The following is a 24,370-nucleotide window of genomic DNA, read 5'->3' as shown; positions in this document are numbered from 1 at the left end:
ACTTTACAGGCATCGACACAAACACGGCCTTCACGAAGAATGATGTGAAGCAGCTGAAGGGATCCGTGGAGCTGCGCAGGCAGGTGAAGATGCCCAAGTCGCAGATCGGTCTGTGCGCGCCTCTGGCCCTGGAGACCAATGGTACGTGAGCAGCAGAGACCGGGACCATAGCTCGGTTACATCCACGCAAGTGACCCAGAGGTGCCGATATAACCTCATTAGAGATTCACCCTCTATAACAAGTTTACAAATATTTATTTTTTTGTGTTGAATAAGGTGTACACTAAACTTTCAAAACATTAATTGTATTATTATAGCCAGAGATACTAGAGCTAATGCTGTCAATTGGCCGATTTCTGTAAAAATACAGAAAATCCCTCTTAAGAAGTTTCTCAAGGTACTTAGAAAATTTGATGATTGATTGATTGATTGATTGATTGATGTCATTAGACATTCATTCATCCATTAAACTTGCAATTGGGCTTTCACCCGGTGGAAAGGAGCCCTTCTCTTGCTTATTCTCCTTCCCCCTTTAGACTTCCCCTCAAGTTCCTTACATCTCTCAACCCTAGCATTCCTTTTTAGCCCATTCCACTGTCTCCCTCTCCTCACTATTGAAGCATGCCTCCCTGTTTCTGTTCACCTCCATTCCCTTCCAAGCTTCCACCACCTCTGTGCAACTTAGTTCCCAGTTGTCCCCAGTTACTCGCTCCCTTTATAACATCATCTTGACCGGAATTTCCGCCCCAATCATCTCAGATGGACCATGCATTTCACCCTCTGGTCCTTTCCTTCTCCTCCACATACCCATCACCCACCTCGCTGCTCTACGCTGCACCTTCTCCAGCTCTCTTACCTCAGTCGCTAGGTAGGAGTCCCATAACACAGCTTCATACTCCCATCACTGGCCTGACCAACATGGAGTATATGGAGTGTGCCTTTCCCCGACACTCTTCCCTGTCACCTGCAGGGTCCTGCCAAGCAACCCCACCACCTCCTCTCCTTACTCACCACCCCTGTTCTGCCCATCCCAGGTTATTGTCCAGGGTCACCCCCAGGTGATTGGTTTCTTTTGCATCCTTTATCCCCTGCCCCTCCTAGCTACACACCATCTTCATGTCTTTCCAGCATTCAGCGACATCCCGTTCTTCTCTGTCCATCCTTCTAGCCTGATCAGATCCCATTGTCATCCTTCCTCCCATTCCATCAATAGCAGAGGCTTTATGACACTCCCATGTGACACTCCTGACGTCACTTCCTCGCTTCAGACCATTCCTCTCCCACCCTTACCCTCCGTCTCCTATCCCTAAGTAAACCAAACTTACCTCCCTAATATCAGTTACAATTAAATATTTATATTTTATTATTTCATTATATTTTAAATTTGTTTTACATGCACTGAATATGCAATATTTTACAGAGAGGGGATTATTTTTTCACGTTTCTCTAGTCTTTGCTTTAATGTATACATTTAAATGTGTTTTATTTTAGTATAGTAAACATATCCATAGTTAAATTTACGTTCAGCTACCCTAAATACAATAAAAAACAAATGAAAATCAGCCCAAGTCACTGAATACATCAGCGGCATTGGCGTCGTAATCTAAAACACTGGAACGGACTAGTCGCCATGTGTGTGTCCGTGGGCGACCTCAGGGCGATGACCGTGCCGCAGGGACGATCTTCAGCGTGCGCAAGCTGGAGGCAGCGAAGAAGAAGGCCGCCAAGAAGATGGCGACGGTGTTTGCGCGCCGGCTGGCGCTCACGGCGGGCCCCGGAGATTGCCAGACCTGCGAGTGCACGGCCGACAACAACGGCATGAGCTTCATGGAGTGCTTCCCGTGCCACGTGCCCGCGCCATCCTCCGTCGACTACGTGCGTAACGGCGCTCTCGCGCTCATTCCCGCTGATGTGCACGTGTCGGTAGTGTCGCCGAGCCAGTGAACAAGCACTTCCAATTAGAAACTTGTCATCCTAACGGGAAGCCTACAACTCGCGTAGTTTCGGTTCCCTACCACGTTCGTGCAACTTTGGATTTCTCCCAAAAATTGAAATTAAAAAAAATCGAAGGGTTAGGTTAGGTTATGTGTCACAACATGCTTGTTTTCATTGGAAACTTCCGATTTAGCGGCTGAAGTGGCGTTAATACCAAAACGCAAAACTTCGGAAATCTTCGGAAATTCTTGCAGGGAACCGAAACTACGTGAGTTGTAGGCTTCCCCATCCTAACATGTTGTCCATAGAACAGGGATTCCCGATTCTCTAAACCAGAGGGAAATAACACCATGCCCATTTTTTTTTTTTAATCAAATATACTCATCAAGTACATGATGTACTTTTTCTTGCTCTATATAGTTTTATACACAATTTTTTTTTGTAAATGGAACAGAAGTTTAGATTTAAAAATTGCAGATATTTGTAAACAACCATACCACAAAAAAAAATTGTGTGTGCTGTAATACTGGGTTCAGCTTCTTACCTGGGGAACCGCCAACAATTGAAGTTACTTGAAAACCGTTCACTGAATAGCTTTCCAGTTAACTGCATACATAATAAGCATGATACTACAGAATAAAGTGAAATTGTTGAGTATTCAATTATCTTTTCCATGGTTTAAAAAATTATATCTGTATAAAACATCAATTAAAATGTGCCAATTTTCATAAGAAATACTCGTTACTGTCTCAAAAACGTATTTGATATTTGAAGAAAAAAATACTTAGCCATGTGTACAAAGTTACAATATCTTTCTTGTAGCATTACAAAATATTACTTTGCAACTGGTTTCTAAAGGAATCTTTTATAAAAGTACAGTAAACTTTTTTCCGAGTAGAATAGTATGTTCAGTTACTACAAATGGTGAAAATAAATATGTCCAGTTTAAATCAGAGGTAACAAAAACAGTGTGTGGACATAAATGATGGAACAAATTTTCACATATTTCTTGACTTTCACATTTCCAAAATTCATCCAAATTTATTAGGTACATATATGAAAATCTTACCATTTTTATTGGAAAAGATTTTCTTATTCCTGTTTTAAAAAATTATTTAAGTATTATAAGTATTATTTGTATTATTTGCAGAAAGCAAATCTCTTATTTCTGAATGAACATTACTTATTTTCATTCAAATTTGTCATTACAGAGTTCTACTTGCTATGTATATTGGTAATGAATAATTTAATAGGCAAGTTGAATCAAATAAATATTTTTCAAACATCCTACATTGTAAGGAGTTCAACATACTATCTTGTTTTGGTTAAAAAAAAAAAAAAAAAAAAATTAATAATGCTCTCTTAATTTATATAAAGCTTTTCATTGTGATTCACTAAAAAAAGAAATGACTGCTCTATATATATATATATATATATATTTTTATTATTGCAGGAGGAGTTCATTACAGATGACGAAGATCTGGAAACTTTCTTATATGACGACGCAGAGGAAGAGAAGTGAATGAAGTTTTGCAGTTTGTTGCATTGAGTAATTAAGTTTATTTATGTCTGAATGTAATTATGTATATATTTTTACAATCATTCATTTAATTTATAGTATTATAAAAACGGGGACTGTCACTAGACTACAGATAAGTTTAATGTAAAAAACAAAATAAGAAAGGATAACTAGTGTTAGCTTTTGTACGTCAGGTTAGGATCTGCAGAGAAATTTCTTCTTGTACTGGTTTTGTTTGTATGTATTCAATAGATTTGTGAATGTTTTCATGTCTATCAAAATTTAGTGTTATTCTGGGTATATTTAAGTAGTTGAAGATATTCTTAAAATTTCAGATGTTTACAAAATAAATTAATAAATGATTAATAAGATAGCATTTTGAGCTACCATAGAGTTTCAACAGACAAACTAATTATCATCCTTTTCCTTTTTCATCCCTTTACATTTATACAGTATAACCTCATTTTTATATATTTCAAGGGACCAGGAAATAAATATGTAAAAACTGGGAAAATGCAAAATGAGGGAAATGTTCAAATTTTTTTTATCATCTCACTATATGGGAAACAATAAGAAAATATATACCACACTAAATAATATGTCAGAGACTGTTACATTTTTATATATTAACTAGAACTTCACTATCTCACATAATTAAAATTATAAATATATCCAATATCTGCGTTCTTCATTATTGCCGAAAATTAAACATGACATTTGCTGTTCTTGTGTAAGAGAATAATGTTGAAGCATCTTGATATAGCCACTTGGTCTGCTGAAATTTTGTAACAATTGATTTTTGAACTTTGTATTTAATTACGTGTTAAAGTTATATTAATTTCAGATTTTTTGAGAAATAATACGATAAAACGATAGCTACCACCATCAATATAATTGTTTACGTTGAGGAATAGAAGTTAAATTGTCATTGCATTGTTTGGATATTCATTGCAGCCATTTGACTTTTCAGAATGTTTCTAATGTGTTAAAATGAACATCGCCGAATATGCACGAAGACGCCATATTTATAGGAAACTTGTACGTTGCTTAAAACATATTTTAATAATGGAACAGTAATCCGCTCTTTTGTGTATTTAAAATGTGAGTTTTCACCTTTAATTTCATGCATAATACATTTAAGATTAAAGGCGAACGCTAAGAAAAGTACTTATTATTTTTCATGTTTATGTCACCATACGTTTGGTTCATGGCCGTATGGTGTACAATAGCACGTGGCACAAAAAAAAGTAAGTTGTTTACAAAGGTGAACAAAGCTGTGGTGACCATACACTCATGCAGTAACGCTTAATAATTAAACTTCACGCTATTCATGTTAAGAATTTATTGTTTTCTCTAAATTTTCCGATGGTTTGCCACGAAATACAGCACTAATTCTACGTAAACAGTGGGAAATGCTTTTGCACAAGGCGGGAAAAGAATGCATTATTAGTATAGGAAAATAGACAGTGCATGTAAAAAAAATATGTTAATCGCGGGAATTTGTATATCGCGGGTACGTAAAAATGAGGTTCTACTGTAATATGACTTTTTTTTACATTTTAAACTTTAAAACAATTATTTAGTATTTGTATTGGTTTTTTTGTGCATACTAGTACTGAATATCAGAAATGAATACAAATGGACTGCAATAGAAAATGGTGTTTTTTTTTTTGCTATTAGCATTAAAAGAGGTTAAGGCAGTAAAGATTTTTATTTTTATTCTACCAGGGAGTCGGAAACAAGTAATAAGTATTAACTAAACAGTACTCATCAAACAGTGCACCTACCCAAAACAAGCATAAAATTGTAAATGTAGAAGATGTTTAAGTTACAAATAATTCATTTTTAAATTAAAAACTTACTTGAATTTTATTGCTAGTCCTACTATTAATTCTACGAGGGAGTTATAAGCTGAGAAATCTTACCAATTAATTTACTATAAAAGACACAGATTTACTGTATGTTTAAGGAGATTCAATTTCTACTAACATTTTCAACCTAAAATGTTTTTAGAGGGTTTAAGGATAATTTTTCATCGTATTGTTTTAGTACAATTAAAAACATTTCTTTTTCCATCAGATGGGATATATTTACACCTTTACATAAAAAACAAACTCAAAATGGAAGTACAATATGAGCAAAAAACATTTCTTAAACTGGACAACTTTATAGCTTTTGGGGACATTTCTCACAAAATTTTAAATCTATCAGCATACACTTCCCAATTTGATCACCACATAATTGCACACATGTTTACACACTAGAGAACAAAATGTGTTTTAAGAATATATTAAATGACTTCACTGTATGTTGAACTTACAGAGATATTTTATAACTTTTACATCTATGACAAATTTGTTCTACACTACAATGACTCACGTAAAAACAAACATGAATAATTTCAACCCTTACAATTACTTCTGAAGACTATATATTTAAAGTCAATTAACTTTTTACAACCCACATATGTGCACAATAAACTGAGCAATTATAACTCCACACTGACTGAAAGAATTACAATTTAATAGCATATATATTTACAAATGTAAAGGGTAAATAAGTTGTTGCATTGCTTTGCTACATACATTCATTCTCTCAAACACTTGCTGCTAACAAAAAAAAAAATCTCCAATAATACAAGCACATTCTGGACTACCAACTTCTTAGGCACATTCCCACGCCCATTTTCACAGGCAACCACATCGTAAAATTACTCATTTCTTAAACCCTCGATAATTACGGATCCAACATAACCACTAATAGAAATAGTAGTAGTTTAAATTATCAACCAATCATGGAACAAAAGGCAAGAAACAGTCTTCAAAAATCATGCACACAAATACATATTACAAGCTAAATATAGTTTTCACATTTAGTTTGTAAAATAAATTTCAAATATATATGTATATATATTATGTATATTTTGATACAGAAAATATTCCAAGATCAGTCCAGTTATTGTTCGTTTGCAAGTTGAGTGCAAACAACACCAATTCACACCTATAAAAAGGTCCATGTAAAAAAGTGTCATTGGCACAAATAATTTTTAAGAGTTATTTTGGCACAGAGAAACATCTTGTCTTGCAAACTGGAACACAATTCGTCAAAGCTTGGCACATCCGTCGTCGGTTGCGCTCATCAGCATCTGTCCGCGGCCCATTCACTCGACACTAGTTCCAAGCAGTTTGCCAACGAACCTCTGTCCAGCACTTCCTCGCGTGTTCGTCTGTTTTTCACACTATCACACTCAAGGGCCCCTCGGTACCGCGAGGGAGTCCTCAATAAATAAATTTGCGAGCTAGAATTTTCGGAACGAGAGGAACCACATTAAACATAGTCGTTTGTTCCCGGACTAGTCAGTGGTTCCTGGGCCTGGAAAAAAAAAATCATAAACAAAATTATTAGGTATGAAACTATTAATATTAATTTACCAGCATTCATGCAGCTTAAATATTACATCACAGCTCTAATTTGTAATTTGAAACAATTCAGTTCCAGAAGTAAATGTTTAAATCTAACAAAAAAAATGTTTAGCATTTTTATATTCAATGAAACAATAGACAGCTTATTATTGCTTTTAGGCCAGATACCCTCAAAAATTAGGCACTAGCGATGCCCTAAAGAAAAAAATAAGCTTTTCAGTGTTCCTTCACCCTCTGCCTTTTACAAGTCTTTACTAAAGTTGGATTTGTGCCCTTCTTTTAACCAAGTCTGTGCAAGTTTTGCATGATAACAAATTCAGATTATCGTGCACATTTTGCATGATAACAAATTCAGATTATCATAATCTTTTCCTTCACCCAGTTAAGTATTCCAGTTTAGGTACTTCGAAAAATTTGTAGCTTGTACATAGAACTTTTGAGAGAGGTATTAAACTACTGTGCAGCAATAAGATGAGAAACTCCTTAGTGAAGACCATGGGAACAAGCCTGACACGTCGACAGACGTCTCGGCAAAGTGACATCCACCATGTGGAACACTGCAGCTGGGAGTGAGGCACTAGATAGTCTTCATTAATATTATTCTTTTTTATATATCTTTAACCGCAAGTAATTCTTTGGCCACCAGAAGAAATGTCAATAGGTTCCCCAAATAAACTGTCAAGAACTATGCAGCTATAGAAAAGTAACTATCTCTCTGTGAGCTAAACAACACTATCAATTTTCAAGGAAAATAGTTGGTACCATGTACATAATTTATTATGTCCAAAGTGAAATTTTATCTACAAAAGCCTGCATCACTGTTCCTTAAATATATACAGATATTGGAATTTAAATCATTCAACTATTATATTGATAACATTATTTTTGTTCACATAACTAAGTCCAAGAAGCTATTATTATGAGAGAAAAAACTTTAAAATAATTTAAGTTTGAACGAATCAAAAACTGACCCTACTAAAAAGTTAAATATTTAACAATTCACAAGTAATCAACATAGTATATTTTGTTCTATGCCTCGGTACAGAAGAAGCTCTTGTGCCGTAAACATTCGTTCTGCGCTGTGCATAACATTCCGGAGTGCATCAATCTACAGTGCTTTCTAGACTTGGCATCACAGTGAATGTGGTAAGAGGAAACAGCAACACCACCAAATTCACCATTTCAATACACCCTGCTGAACCTCAGCGATAGCGAAGATGAGTACGAGATAAACTTATGGGAAAATCAACTTGACCTTAGAATAGACGATTACATGGAAGTAATTGAAACACCACAAACACCTGCACAACCAAAACTAACTCTTAACACCTAACGCTTCACAAAAACAAGCACTGCCTATCCAACTTTCTCACTACCACACGTCAAATCCTTACAGATTGCTATTCAACATCACAACCTATCAAATGACTCCAGCGCTTCCTAGCCTATCTTGCACGTTACGATGTCAAATGCATCCTTCGGAGTGGAATACTCTGTCCCCTCATCCAATCCTTCACAAAATGCCTAGAAACAACAGACAAACCAGACTCCATTGATCCATAACTATGCACAACATACATCGATGCCAAAAAAGAAATCAACGCATAACAAAACAATCAACCATCTCATTAATACTCATAAACCAAAACCATACGAACAGTTCATTCATACAGTTTCTATCTAAGACACCACTCATTTCATCCAACTAAGAGAAACTAGCATGCAAAGTTATGTCTGATTTCTAATCAAACTAGCCAACACAAGGACCAAAACTGAACTTCACTACTACGATCTCAAAACTGGAATGACATTACAATTGTGAACCTTGAATGGCTGGAGATGTTCTTCAAAGAAAACGAAGTGGATGCTGGATGTTTCTATTCAGACTTTATCAAACTTCAGTCCTGCATTCTGAAAAAGGTCAACAACCTGATTATCAAAGGACTAACCAATACCGGAAGGTCCATGCCAATATAGTTATTAAACGGCGTGCTCGAGCGCACTATTATGCAGAAAAAGGGACAGAACTGGTTTTCATTTCAACCAGCTTCCAAGTTCTACCAGCGTATTGTTCAAACAGCCACTCATCGACGACACCAACATTGAAAGTTGCTATTAGAAGGGGCTGAAATTACAACAGACATGAAGTATTCTGATAAAGAGATAATCAGGAGACACTCCCCACTTTCGTCACCACAAACAGTCCTCTGGAACTGGTGCGAAAGCGTCGAGAGACCGCCTTTACAGATGCGTATCTTCCTACATAAATTGAACATTATAAATATACATTATACATTAGAACTTACAAGACAAAGGCGGGCAGTTACCACAACCACCCAACGTTCAGACTCCTGATGACTTTTATCGCCACATCACACTCTATTTCGACAAAATCCATGAACATCTCAAATCAACACCTCAAAACACAGTTTCGTCAGACTTCAAACTACCTTCCGTAGATAGCATTCCTCAACTGACAAAACTAGGCCACAAACTCTCTGCATTATATTCATTAAAAGACCCCCCATTTCATTTCCCACTGACATGTCACAAACTGACGACTGACTAAATGATTGCTGAAGAATGCCTGAACCAGAAACTCTTCCAGGAACACCAGCTAAAAAAAGGAAAATGTGATACAGACGGAAACGTCTAAGGAATTACAAGGGGAGATGGTATGGGAAAAACATCAAGGAATTCAAGATCGTTTCGGTCAGCACAACCACTGTCTCCAACTACTGGCCAAGAACATAATTAATCATTCACGGAACATTCCCAATGTCATTGGCTGGATGCCGACTACAGCACAACACAAGACCCACTGTTACTACCATACAGAAATCTAGCGTTCTGACAGGAACAAAAAAATTGGAAAGGAAACACCAACAACTACAGAGGTATCTTTAATTTATTAGGAAAATGTGTCGAAGATTCATCATTCACATCATGAGTAAATTCATGCGTTCTCATGTTGAGAACAAGACAGTATGAAACAGACACATACGTGAACGTAAAATTCTTTAAAATAATTCTGAGCATGATAAATATATATGAAAATTGAGTTTCCAACTTAATTTCTTGGCGCAAATTACCCTTAGTTTCTGCCGCTAGAATTTGTTGCCGGAGCAGCTAAGCCGACTATTAGATTTGCACCGCAAAAATTGAAACTATATAATGAAACTGCTCCAAAAAAAATTGAAAAAATGGTAACCCTGGTTTTAGACCTGCTTTTCAACAAGGAACTTTATTAAAATAGTGTCACGTTATTGAAAATAACTAAACAGTTAATACTATAAATTTTTCTTTGGCAGCAGATGGCAGCACCGTGGTTATGCATTTCCGTTCCATGCGATTTCCATTCAATTTACGAAATTACTGCTACCAAATGCCTCACTCCAATAACTAAGGTGTTACACGTCGAAATAACACCAACAATTTCTCCCCAGGGAAGACTTACCATCGGTTCGTACAGTCCCTGCCACATTGCGATAGACATGGAACAAGCAGCAACATTCGGTAGAAAGCATTTGACAGTTCTTTGGCACACCCTAGTAACGCTCCGACTGTTCGACTCTCACGTAGTAATACTGAGCAGACACGCACAACACACAAGTCAGCAACTAACAATTACTACAGGGTCGCACACCAACACACTACAGACAGAGAAAAATTGACAGCTTGCATCCGCAAGGAATTTAAGCAAACCTCGTAAATGTAAAAATATATAATAATAAATTAACTGTTTATTCTTATAACCCGAATGATAAAAATATATGAGCCATCTTAAAAATGAGTAGACGAGATCTTTACGACGTTGAGAAAAAAAAGTAATATTTTTGCATATTATTTTTAACAGATCAATTTTGATTAACTTTGCATCAGAAATATAATCAATCTTTATTATAAAAAAATGTAAAGGTTAAACTAATCACCATATTTCCATCTAGTGTGTAGCCTATTTACAATATAATACAATATTTGTTATTTACAGAAACCTTTAATGATAAAACATCCAATATTTTTTCATGACAACATTATTGGAGAATACCCGAGCACTGAAATTATAAACCAACAATTATAAAACTATGCAGAACTGAATGACTATATATAGTACACAACTTTTCTTGTGTAGTTATATATGTTCATCTATCATGTTCAATATATTTTAAAGTACTAAATCTTCTGCAATCATGAAAAAGTTTAATTATGTTGGCCTTGAGCCTAGTCAGTAATGTAATTTGTAACTACAAAAATAAAGAAGGAACAGCAGAGGAAAATCACCAATGACCTTCCTGCCACTTTTTTACGTAATAACACTAACACCTACTTTACACAATATAACGTCTGTATTCAAGACCTGACCATAAGAAAAATGCTATAATGCTTTTAGTTAAAACGTACAAAGATTATTACAGCAAAGTGCCAATTTTATTTCGGTGAATTTTTGTAACCACAACACGTAAAAAAAAAATTCAAGATAAAAGGGACTTGTGTTACACGAAAATTTTTTTAAGATTAATTTTGAGAACTCACCAAGGTAACATTATTGCAAGCCAATTAGTGTATTCAGCCCAAAACAGAAGGGAGATATATTCCTTTTTTTTATATATCTTGTTTAAAGAAAAGTTATTTCCGAGCAGTAGTTTCCGAGCGTAGCTCCTCATGTCTCGGGTCTGGTGTCCCCTCCCCCGGACACACCCTCTACGTAATCCATCCAAGCAGACCGGGAGGGCGGATGGCGGCGGACTCGCGAACTGGGAGCCGGGAATTATCTGAGCAGGCAGGGGTCGAAGGACAGGGCGCGTACCTCCTCCCCCACGGTGGCCGGGTAGATGCGCTGCGGCTGGAACTGGTTCTTCTCGAGCGAGAACTGGTCCTCCGTGGTCTTGCGGTACACCGGGTTGTCGAAGTTCATGCTGGTGAGGTTGCGATGCAGGAAGTGCCGGTACACCACGTAGCCCACCTGCATCACATTCGACACACGTGTCCTTTCATCTCAGATACTAACTCTCATTACAGTGGAAACTCCCAGTACGATCTGTTTGGACCAGCGCCTATCCGGGATAATGTAAAAATCCCTGGGAAGCCAGAGAAATTAAAAAGAAAAAAAGAAAAAAAGACAACTTACTTAGATACAATTTCCTTTACATACATTGAACAACACTCCTTTTAAACATACACATCACTTATATATAAACACTGTCACCACACAAAACTAACATGTACATTAAAATTTAACTCCAATGTAAGCTTCTGTTGGGAAAATATCGAGTATTTTTTAAGCCAAGAAACTCATTTTAAGATTTTAATTTTATATTATATATTTGTTTCTCCTATTGTTCTAAATTATCCTAGGACCATAGTCACAAGGCGACTGACTTATCAAGGTACGTACTACATTGCTCAGGATGATGACATAATTGGGAGGATAAAAAAAATATTAGTAAGCATTGTTTTCTCTCTTACATGCCTTTTTCATAAATAGTAGTCATGTTAAAATTTTAGCAACATACATTTGACAGGTATATTAAAATAGTTTTGTCTTTTATGTTACTTGTATCGTGTCTATTATTCAAGGCCTTAAGCTTTAAGTAGGAACATAACTTTTAAATAAATAAAATAAATTAATGGAATACAAAGAACAAGCTATACTTTAATTGGATACACATTTAAACCTTTCAAACCCAGGTTACTGCCCTTCCCACTATACAAATGAGTTTACTACAGATTACATTTTTATTATCGGCAATACCTGCAGGGTGTCTACCAGATCTAGTAAATTAAATTCCCTGATTTTTCCAGGTTTTCCAGGTCTAAAACTGAATTTTTCCAGGTTTTCTTTAACACAATTACGACATACCAAGAAACTGAAAAAAACTGCATTGTATTACATTGACGGGTTTCAAAGTATTTCAACTTACTTAAATTAGTAAAAAAATTACCTTCTTCCAAACGTGGCCAAAGTGACTCAATTGATGGCAAATAAAACATGCTGCTACAAATATTTCACACACTTCCTTTTGCAAAAAAACATTAGTAAAAGGAAGCTCCCATCAATTTCGCAGCCTGCGACTCAACTTTTGCATCTATTGCACTTACTTCAAAACGAGCCAAATCCAACATTCGAGCCTTCTTCAACTGCAATGCCTTGATCACCTCTTCACCTCTTCTTTTTTCTGCCTTCTTGTCTGTAGCTTCCTTTTCTTTTTGTTTTGTTTGCAGGGCTTCCTTACGCCTACAACTAGCATTTCTTACATACTGTAACATGGACTTGGTGATATCAACATGCTCTACACCTCCAGAACGTTGAACAAAGTCATACATCTGTCTTTGTGCGATCAGTATTTCTTCCTGCAAGTTTTCAGTCAGCAGATTAGAATTCACTGAAAATCCTATTTCCAATGTTGCATTTCCATGGGAAAGTACCAACACCATCCTCACAAACTTTAGAAGGCCTGTTTTGGAAGCTACTGTATGAGCATCCACAAGTGATCAAGGCACCCGTCTTCTCGAGAAAAAGACGAGAACAGTGCTGCAGAATCTTGCGAGGAACATACCAATGATATGATCACTCAATGTTATCAGCTTCTTGTCCTGATAATCACCTGTTTTGAAGACAACATTCTAAACTGTACTTCACACGCTGTTTCCTCACACCCGAATTTAAAGCCACAGACGGACATAAGCAGGAAATTCCCTTGGTAAGATTGTACTTCAGGGGACCATAACCTTTGGACAAGTCCTAACATCATTTTTCAGTAACAGGACATACTTTCTCTTTCTTGATGGCATGGCGTACTGCATAACCCAACTTGATATTGTTAGCAGTCAATAGATTTTCCTGGTTATCTACATCCAATCGAGATACATTGCGTTTCTCCCTAAAGCTCTTCAGTACTTCCGGTTTCAAAAACTTTACTGCCAAAGCTAATAAAATGTCTACCAGTTAATCATAGAGAAAAGGTGCCATGGGTGCTTCACTTTGTAACATTGTGAGAAACAATTCCAGCTCTGATGCCAAAAAGTGGAAGAATGTCAATTTTACTTTTAGAAGATTATCTTCAAGAGCACTTTTCACTACACTGAAAGAGATGAAATAGAAACTTCACTAACAAATTTCTTTAGGTGGGGTAACGTTTTCATGGCACGCTCAGCAACTGCAGTATTCCATCTGATTGCACAAAATTTCTTGGGAAAAAGCTCTGATCCAGTTATTCTAATGTAATCTGCCCTCCTTGCAGGTACGTGCTTAAACAAATAGTAACTGTGCCTCAAAAAACTAACAACGTCCCATTGTGTAGCAGAAATTCCAGGTTTCGAAAGCACCATGGACCGTATGAAGCCCACAGCTACCAATTTCTAGCAACGATGGCGAATCTTCACCAAAAGTGTATGTGGTATGTACATATTTTCAAAGCTAACAAAAATGTCCAGTTTACGTTGAGGGCATCCATAGATACTTAAAATTAAATGCACCTGTCGGTATAATCCGAACGTGGGAAGCAATGCTGCAGCACGTCACATCAGCAGGATAACAGACCAGCTTGAACCAGTTTGTATCACGTGATTTGATGCCACTTCCGAATCTGATGGTAAATAAAAGAAAATGGACGTGGGAACTGTTCGTTATTTGCCATTCAAAAATAAAAATGGGAGGGGATACACACGATGCCACATCAATGCAAGCTGATCAATAAACAAAAACTGTATTGCCGACTACAACCTACCAAAAAAAATTCCCTGATTTTTCCCTGATTATTCCCTGATTACAAAATTCCCTGATATTTCCAGGTTTTCCAGGTTTTCCAGGGTCAGTAGACACCCTGTACCTGGTTAGGTGTACTATCATAATGTAAATAAGAGTCGTTTACTCTTTTGGCAAGTATTTAAGCTTATGCAATAAGTTTTATGAACCTAGTTTACATTTATTTTATGTTTTTAAATATTTCTGATGGTTTGTTTGCTTTATTATGAAAAAGTAGCTTGAAAGTTATTTATACCTATTTTTTTATTACTAATTTAAGTTTCTATGCACCTTCACATTTTTCTTTTGCATTTTTGCTGTGGTTTTTTGGTGTAAAAGTAGGCTGATGCAAGAATTTCGCTAGTCACATAAGCAAGACAAAGACATTGTTCTGCGAGTGTGGGAAGGACTCAGGTTTTGGATGAAATGCTGTTACCATGCACAGTCATGGGCTCTTTTCAGTTTGTGTAATGTTTTGTTGTTGGTGGAAAAAGTAAGCTGCGCTGCGATTGTATGCTGATGGCTTCGCAAGAAATTAAGATAAGTCTACTGAGAGCTTATTTTACACACACACTGTCACAATACCATTCATTAAAATCAGGTAGGTCTCCATTTTAAAATAAAAATTTAACTTGAAACAGTGGTAGTTTTTTAGTGACTACTTAAATTTATAAAAATGTAATTCTTAAAATTAAAATTAATATTATTTAAAAAGGTAGTTTACCCACAGATTTAAATGTGCTAATTCAAAGAAATTGTATTCTCCCTCTCGGGTTTAGGATACTTAATAGTTTGCACATTGGGTTTTATAATAGGATTGTCTAATCAGCCTCATTCTGGCAAGGCTTTGTTGCACGACTAAGCTTCGAGGAATACAAATCCTGCACTGCAAACAGCGTTTTAAGCTGAGTGGTGGACTTTCTCCTGCGGTTCCCAGTACTCCGATTAACAGTAATATCCCACACGATAAGATAAGATAAACTGGAAAAGAAGCGACAGGGCAGTCAGTGCCAGCGTCTGTTACTTCTGCAACAGAGACTTGTGCAATGCTTGCTGGAACACATTCCAAATGTGCCAATTCATCCATTCACCCATTCCGTGTGCAACCTTCTGTGCAGACACAGAAACACTCCGAACTAAAACCAAAGTCTGATATTCAAGATTGAATTTAACGAGCACGCAATGATGATACGAGGTCAATTAGTTTACCAGTTCAACCAAGAAAATTTCAAACAGCTCTATGCTAGTTCAGTACTCCCAGGGAGGGACAAAAGAGAATGTTAACAGTCATTCACATGGTGCAAACCTCTGCAGTAATTGGATTTTACAGGGTGCTCTGTAGCAGTGACCGCCAAGGCATAGCGCCCACTGACGGGGAGGGGGGGGGGGGTCGTGGTCATAGCGCCCACGTGCCGGGGGGGGGGGGGGGGGGTGGTCGTGGGCATAGCGTCCATGTGCCGGGGGGGTCGTGGGCATAGCGTCCATGTGCCGGGGGGGGTCGTGGGCATAGCGTCCATGTGCCGGGGGGTCGTGGGCATAGCGTCCATGTGCCGGGGGGTCGTGGGCATAGCGTCCATGTGCCGGGGGGGTCGTGGGCATAGCGCCCATGTGCCGGGGGGGGGGGGGGGGGGGGTCGTGGACATAGCGCCCATGTGCCGGGGGGGGGGGTCGTGGGCATAGCGCCCATGTGCCGGGGGGGGTCGTGGGCATAGCGCCCATGTGCCGGGGGGGGTCGTGGGCATAGCGCCCATGTGCCGGGGGTCGTGGGCATAGCGCCCATGTGCCGGGGGGGTCGTGGGCATAGCGCCCATGTGCCAGGGGGGTCGTGGGCATAGCGCCCATGTGCCAGGGGTCGTAGGCATAGCGCCCATGTGCCAGGGGTCGTGGGCATAGTGCCCGTAAGTCAAGGGTCATGGGCATAGCGCATATAAGTCAAGGGTCATGGGCATAGCACTCTTGTGTCGAGGATCATGGGCATAACGTAATTATGAGTCTTTTGTCGGTACCCAAGTGGAAACATGTTTGTGTGTTCTACACTACCAAATATCAAATGGGTAAGTTTGTTGTGCATGGTAGTACTTTGCAGCAAAGGGTGTGTCTGCCAGGGAGCGTCTGGCGTGCCAGGGCATGGCCTATTGAGATCTTGAACAAGGTTATAAATGAATGCATGATGGTGCATTAGTAATTAAACTTCATGGTAGTTAAACTATCTTGAAGTCTACTACAATCTTGCGATACACAGAAATATTAAGCAAGAGGTTTTTATGTTGTTTAGTCTTCTAGTGTGTTGTGTGTGTGCACATGCACATAGTTATTTACAGGTTTGGATTTTTGTTTAGAAAAAAAAATCTTTAAAATTCCCAGACTGCACATGGCGTGTAGTGTTGATGACAATTCTGATTTAGTTCTTTATACGTATCATTGTCCTAGTATACATACGTAATATAAGTGATTCTGGTTTTGGTATTATTCTGTTAGTGGAAGAGGATGTTGTGTTAATGTTGGCAGCATTTTTTTTTTTGGCGACTTCCGTTGTTGTTGTGCAGGCTTCGGACACACTTCATAAATAATAAGATGTAGACTATATATATATAGTAACAGAAGTGAATGCGTGTTACTGTGTTGACTAATGTGTGGTGGCGGCAGGCGCTGGCAGCTACTCACGCAAGCTGCGACGGAGAGGACGGCGATGACCGCGGCGATTGCGATGCCTGCTATCATCCCGGTGTCCACCTCCTCCATCGCCATGCCCGCGTCACGGTTCACCGCTCCCTTGTCCGCGCCGTCGCTCACTGCACGCAGAAAGGCACCGCGTCACCACACACACTCTCCCCATCACCGCTCCTCAAACACACAACAATAGCACAGGTAACCTGTCTACTTCTCCATCATCGGCACACGAGAAATTCATACTAACGATAAAGACTTAACGTTAACAATTGCATTGTGCTAAATCATCTTACTTCATAAATTTGGACTGCTTGCCAGGCAAAGCTTCAACTAATTTCATTTATTTGGATTTGTAATAGATGTTCCAGCAACTAGAGGCCATGTCAGGAATTAAAGTCTACAGTGTTACTTCATCAGATCGAATTTGAACATTTTTACTGCACAAGAATTTTACTCATCATCCTCGTTATTTGATCAACAAATGTGCACAGTTTGACATGTACAAAATACAAAGTACAAAGAAGAACTAACTCTTGCATTACATGGTTTGTTAAAATGAAATGAAATTGTGTTGCATGAATATTAATTAGAGACTGAACCAAATAATTTTTTTCCAGAAAAATAAAAAGTGAATTGAGTGAACCTTATCTTGCTGGTATTTTTGTAATAAAAGAAAAGTTAATAATGATGTGTCCAAACCAATTTTATAACATTGCCCCTAGTTTACCTGTAAGTAGGTACAAGATTATATGGTGAATTGTGATGATAGGTACATACCAAAATAACACCAGGAAATTTGTTAATAAACCACAAAGTACCGAAATCCAACTAAACAATGAAACTAATCTGCATTTTCAATCAAAACTTAACTAATGACAAATACCTAATCTTTTAAATATAAAATTCATTAAAGTAATTTATTTATCATGATGTTTGTACCACAATTAAAAAAAAATAGGAAACATTTACTTTTTTTAATCTTGTAAATGTTATTAACTATTTACAATATGACCTTGGTACATTTTTATAAATGCAGAAATACCTAACAGATTAATTTTATTGGTACTGAAAAATTAGGAATGATTACAATTCATTATATTGAAAAAGTGAATTATGAATCAGTCAAAATGACACTGTTTGGAAAACTTAGCACTGTTGAACATTCAAGTGTCATTTATTCAGCAGTATGCAATGTTTTTCAGTAAAAATATTTCATAAAAAATAAAAAAACAATTATTACATTAAAATTTCCTGTTTTAAAACAAAATTGGCCTAAAAATAAAACCATAAAATCTTGTATCCACCTATAAGAAAAACATTAATGACATGTTCTTATAATATTGCAATTAATGGGTCTGTTCAGACATTGCAGTAGGTAGTATTTATTTAAAGGAAGAAAAAAAATTCACATAAATTCCTTGTGAAATAAAGACAGTATTATTACTATGTTAATAAAAAACAAGCCTATATAAGGAGGTACTGAAAAATATTAAATGTATCAGTAAAATAATAAATTACAGCAAAAATATTTACACTAGAAATTTTTAAATACAAAATAAAAATGTTAATTTTTTCATTAAAATTTTCTTAGTATAATTTTAATATTCTTATAGCCATAAACTGTAGATGAACCACCTCTGTGCTAACTCAAGCATTGTGCACAGTAACTCGTGCGTCACTACCGACGTGTTGTGAAGAAGCTTGGACTGCCTTATCAGCAAGAGGCAGGTAAACACAGTCGCTGATAGCGCCGTGTACAGTCTGCCTCAAACACAATGCACGCAGCCCAAGAGACCTGCATGGCAACCAGCTGACACTGTTGAAATCCCTTCACCCATAAACAACACATCTACCGTGCTGCGCAACCTCTGCACAAGGTTACAGCCTCCAAGTTCAAATGTCAGTGCAAAGCTCACAATAGAGTTTAGTTTACAAAGGGTAAACTAGTTTCGGCACAGTAACTACTGCTGTCACCTCCACAAAAACCAATTTCGGAGGTCTTTTATTAGAGGTGGGTCAAATCAGCTTTTCCAAACTTGTCAAAAATTTCCTCCGATTTGAATAGAGAATTCTAGAGCCAAGAATAAAATATATGAGCTTAAAAAAAAATTATGTTAAACATTACACCAATTTGGCATTTTATTTTAAAATCAAAGCATATAAAACAATTTATTTGTGTGTCAAAATGTTCTCTTAAGAGCTCCCAGAGCTATGTAGCTGGTGACAGATACAAATATTTGATATCTTCTGTACAGATAAATCTAGTTTTTGTCAACTAAAAGGGCTAGTGCAATTCCTGAAATGCTCTTTAACCGGTATATTTTTCCAATAAGAAATCTTTGAATACTAAATATTTTTATTATTTCATTGGCCCATAGTTGTTTTTTTTTAATCATGAAAGCTGAGTAACATGTTTGTATAGATGTAATATTCACCTTCAAAAGAACCTAGAGATATTTTACCCTAAACAGATCTTTTATAATGGTTTCTTTTAAATAAGAAACACATAATTTGTTTTACATTAATGACAGGAAAAAATGTACTTTTGTAGCATAAAACAATTATCTAAAAAAAATCTGTTCGCCAAATTGTAACCAGCAAGAAGTTAATTAAAGGTGTTTTCTTTAAGGACATCGACATCGTTTGGGGCTTCATCCTCCCATCATATCCTCCCATCCTATCCTCCCATCCTATCCTCCCATCCTATCCTCCCATCCTATCCTCCCATCCTATCCTCCCATCCTATCCTCCCATCCTATCCTCCCATCCTATCCTCCCATCCTATCCTCCCATCCTATCCTCCCATCCTATCCTCCCATCCTATCCTCCCATCCTATCCTCCCATCCTATCCTCCCATCCTATCCTCCCATCCTATCCTCCCATCCTATCCTCCCATCCTATCCTCATGGCACTTCGAACCTCCACCAGCGACGTGCATGCGACGTGTTTCGAACAGCACACCACAAGTGCCATAAACTACCGCAAGAGGGCACAGTAGTCAGTGCCCTGTTTCCTTATTGAATAATAAATATTATCGTAAACTTTTTTTCTTTCATCCCAAGTGTACTTGTAGTTTCAGAGTCCCACAAAAAGTCTAAAAGTTTACTTTTATTTGAATTACAATTCTGCAGTAACGGACCAGAACTTGCCAAAGGCCATTCAGTATTTAATTATTTTTGATATTTAATCTTAATAAGTAAATTTACTTTATGTTTTTGAGGCTGGAATACACATGACATAATTTTAGGAGCGTAATTCTGTTTTAACAGAGCTTAACGGCTTTCTCAACTTGGCATCAGACCTATTTTCCAGCGGCCTCGGCTGCCATTTCTCACTCCAGTCGCTTCCAGCACTCCGAGGACTTAAACTTTGTCCTTCAACTGATCACCGTCTTCCTGGCTTCAGTAATCTGAATCCTTTTCTTTTATCCTCCCAGCTTACCTTGGGGGCTCGAACGCTGAATTAAATATTTAGCAACTCTCTAGCCAAAGTTTGGTCAACAACACACATCAGTATCCAACCACGAGGGCATCATGTAAGCCAGTCGTGTCGTTAGGCGTCTTACAGTTGACCCTTTTATTGTGATCAACTGTTCAAGAGGCATGTGGCACAGTGGAGCGTATTGAATCTCAGTACCGCAACTCTGCATTTTCTCTGCATTCAACGGCGAGTGGGACTTATTGTTTGGTCAAACTTGGAAAGGATACTATATTGTGATCGGGCAAACAACTTTATTTTAAATAGTTTGAAATTAATACAATTGTTTCTATATATATGTGGTTCATATTAATAAGGTATTATTATCAGCACATGAATTTATAATTAGAATATATTCAGTCTTAAGATGTTAAGATAGTACAAATATAAAAATTACCAATTCTGTTTGGTAACGTAGATAAATTAAATTTCCCTAGAAGTTTCCAGGTTTTGAACACGCCTTCTAAATTACCCCGAAGATTTTTATATTTAACAGTTATTTCCTGCCTGCATGAACCCTGCATAAGTGCTTCTTTATAGCCAGTTGAATTATAAACAGAAATTTTTTAACAATTATTAACTAATGTACTTTAATTATTCAACTTTTATCTGCAACAGTTTCCACTTTTTACCACTTAAATAAAACAGTGTGTGTACTCAGGCTGTGTAGGAAACATTCCATTATCTATAAATTATGAGTTGAGCATAAAGTGCTCTAAAAACTTCAAAGTTTAAGCAACGAAAATAACAGTTGCAAAATCAATAAATGTACTTTAAAAAAATTAAAAACATACAGTAGTTTATATTTAAATTTAAATTATATTTATATTAATTAAAACAAAACTTTTTCCTCCGAACTTAAATCTTCACAATATTTACGGAGATAGTTTAGAAAGTGATTTAAAGTCTGCAAGAGGTGCCAGAGAGGAATAAATATCAGACCCCATTATGGTTTTGTTTTTGCTTCAGTAATCTAGCTCCACAGATGTCATGTTGGCTTCCGTAAGAATTATGATTAACCACATTTTCTAGAAGACAATATACTAGCAAAGTAGGAAAACAAAATTACCCAATACGTACAAGTGTTATATAAAAACCAATCTCACTAGGGATGTACCAGTGAAATCCTCAAACACCAACACATCCTTAGTAGGTACTAAATGGATTCGCTATTCAAGAAAAAAATATTCAAAGAAAAATATTAAAGAAAATAAAGTACTTTAAAAATTCAATAGGTATTGATAACCTAAGTTTACTAGATAAATTGTTTTCTTTATACTTATCCTGTTACCATTCCCCAGGATCTATTGATTCTAAGAACTTATTTCATGAATAAAACATTTAAAGGGTTAAATGTCATCACCATAGTTGTATTTTTCATTTCTTAAACATTATTTTAATCTGGACCCTTGAGACACCTGGATTCGGATTAGAAGTACTATTTGGGATTAGAATTAGAGATTCAGATTAGAGAAAATTGGTATTTTACCCATCACAAATTTTACTAAACTAATTTCCATCTTCTCTGGACCTTCGAGGTAGCACACACAGCAGCACACAGAGTCAAGAGTGCTCTATCGCAGCTCTTGGCTCTGTTAACACGCAAACAAGGCGTTATCCAAATGGTTTCACACACACCTTACTTTTATTTAATGAATGGTTATAAAATTTAACTGTATACCTCCCTTGTATTTGTTGCTGTGTCACAAATATTATCAACATACATTAACTTCAGGTAGTGCAATATCACGAATTAAAAAAGTTGCACAAAGCTTTAAAAGTATCATCACTTTTACTGCTCTTTACACCCATTATCTTACACTAAGAGAAAATCTGTTAAAAAAATTTTTTACAGAGCCACAAATGAAACTGAAGTTTTGAGTAAAAATTTTTAAAGGAGCCCTTAAATAGATAGTACAAAAAATTTAAAATACAACATGGCAAGTTAAACAGAGCTTTAATTCGAGAGGTGGGGTTATTCAACTGGATCAATGTAAACTAATAAATACACCTTTTTTATCACTTTAAAACATCACTAAACTTAAATTTTATACTCAAGAACTTTGACTTTATAAATTTTCTTCTTTCAGTTGAAATGGGACTTAAAAAAAATTTGCAGAAAAAACATCAAAACTCGGCACCTGAAAAATTTGCCAGCAGGACGGTCACGTTGCTTGCATCCGAGCTCCACTCGGAGGTCGCATTGCTCCGAGCGGGGAGCCACTCGGCCGTGCTGTCTACCGACATCAGCATGTCGTACGCGAGAGGCTTTTGTTTCTGCCAGGACGAGAGTGTCAGCTGCCAGGAGCACGGGAGGCATGAGACTGCAGGCGACCTCGGTGCCACCCCGAGATAAAGTACGACCGCTAGAACCCCCCTCCCCCTCCTTTCCAACACCCTGTTCCGCTTGCACGACACATGACGCAAACAAGCCCGTTGTTTGCCCCGCAGATAACAGACTTCAGACCGACCAGGTTACTCTGTTATCTCGTCGCCTGGGTCTAGAAACTACGAGGCTCTTGTGGGGTTACCAGTTACCTTGTGTACAGCCACATTACCAACCACATTACCACAACCTGCTTTTTTTTAAACCCGAATTCCCAGGCAGAGGAAATTAATAGTAGCATCTCTGTGTGGTGTCCACAAAAACACACTATCTTTTAACTCCTTTACTATCATAGGGCAAATTCAAAGTTTTAAATCAAATTTCTAGAGTAGAATTGATGTGTGCCAGGTAGTGAAAACGACTAATAAAATCATTTGCTTTAAACCATCTGCCCTTATAAAAATATATTCTGGACTGTTTTAACTTTACGGTTTAAGAAAACAAGTATATAATAAAAATAAATACTACTTTTGCCATTAATAAACACGTGATTTTTATCTGTTCCGCAGTACCAAAATTTAATTCAAAATAGATAAATTCACTATCTTTATTTCTAATTTTTAAAAATTCAAACAGAAAAATAAAGAGGTAGTTGTAAGATTAACATTATGTAGATCCATGGATGTTTTTACTCACCTATTGAAAAATCATCGATTCAAAAAACAGAAAAAATAGGAAGATGAGTTTCCGCGCAGTCAAACAAACTGGAATTTAAACAATTTTCTGGAGAAGTACGTAAATTCTCCGTAGTTGCACAGGGTGTAAAATTTAACTGCATTTACCTTCCATAGAGTTTACTGAAGTTGGGGCAAAAATGTTGTATAAAAGTAGAGGAAGAGAGAGAGAGAAGGGGGGGGGGGGGAAGTATTAATACTCCTAGAATCTTCAAACCAAATTTTGTAAACAGTTTGTGGGGAAACATTCAGGTAGCTAGGCATATGATGGAATATTGCAACTGCCTATCACAAGAGTAATAACAAATATATATTAAGTGCAAAATACCAAATAGTAAATGATTCGCAAATAAAAAATTCCCAAACATGCATCAAGTCACAGAAATTTCTCTAGGCCATGCACAAGAGAGTAGACGAATACAAATACAGCCACAGGCATACCCAACGAAACTTTTAGACAACTTGAAATTGAGAAAGAACATCTAAGCATGCCAAATATGAAAGATGGATTGCAACACTTACTAAAAAAACTTGCACAAACA

At 37.0% G+C, this 24,370-nt stretch overlaps 2 protein-coding genes across 10 annotated transcripts in view; one reads left to right on the top strand and one right to left on the bottom strand.

Moving 5' to 3' along the window:
- LOC134540049 (uncharacterized) overlaps nt 1–4,470 on the top strand; it is a 212,193-nt gene extending 207,723 nt beyond the window's left edge. For both annotated transcript variants that reach the window (XM_063382494.1, XM_063382493.1), the window contains 3 exons: nt 10–141; nt 1,676–1,875; nt 3,389–4,470. In XM_063382494.1, coding sequence (XP_063238564.1) covers nt 10–141; nt 1,676–1,875; nt 3,389–3,457 — 401 coding nt within the window. In that variant the 3' untranslated portion in view covers nt 3,458–4,470. The remainder of the gene's footprint in view (nt 1–9; nt 142–1,675; nt 1,876–3,388) is intronic.
- A 1,047-nt stretch (nt 4,471–5,517) lies between these two features.
- LOC134540050 (very low-density lipoprotein receptor) overlaps nt 5,518–24,370 on the bottom strand; it is a 494,291-nt gene continuing 475,438 nt past the window's right edge. For all 8 annotated transcript variants that reach the window (XM_063382497.1, XM_063382495.1, XM_063382496.1 and 5 more), the window contains 3 exons: nt 17,285–17,412; nt 11,684–11,839; nt 5,518–6,826 (listed from right to left, as the gene is read on the bottom strand). In XM_063382497.1, the coding sequence (XP_063238567.1) occupies nt 6,782–6,826; nt 11,684–11,839; nt 17,285–17,412 (329 nt within the window). In that variant the 3' untranslated portion in view covers nt 5,518–6,781. The remainder of the gene's footprint in view (nt 6,827–11,683; nt 11,840–17,284; nt 17,413–24,370) is intronic.

The sequence above is a fragment of the Bacillus rossius genome, chromosome 16 (assembly GCF_032445375.1).
Source record: "Bacillus rossius redtenbacheri isolate Brsri chromosome 16, Brsri_v3, whole genome shotgun sequence".
Classification (NCBI taxonomy): Eukaryota; Metazoa; Arthropoda; class Insecta; order Phasmatodea; family Bacillidae; genus Bacillus; species Bacillus rossius.
Note: the sequence above shows the minus strand (reverse complement) of the source record. Positions and strands in the feature narration are given on the sequence as shown.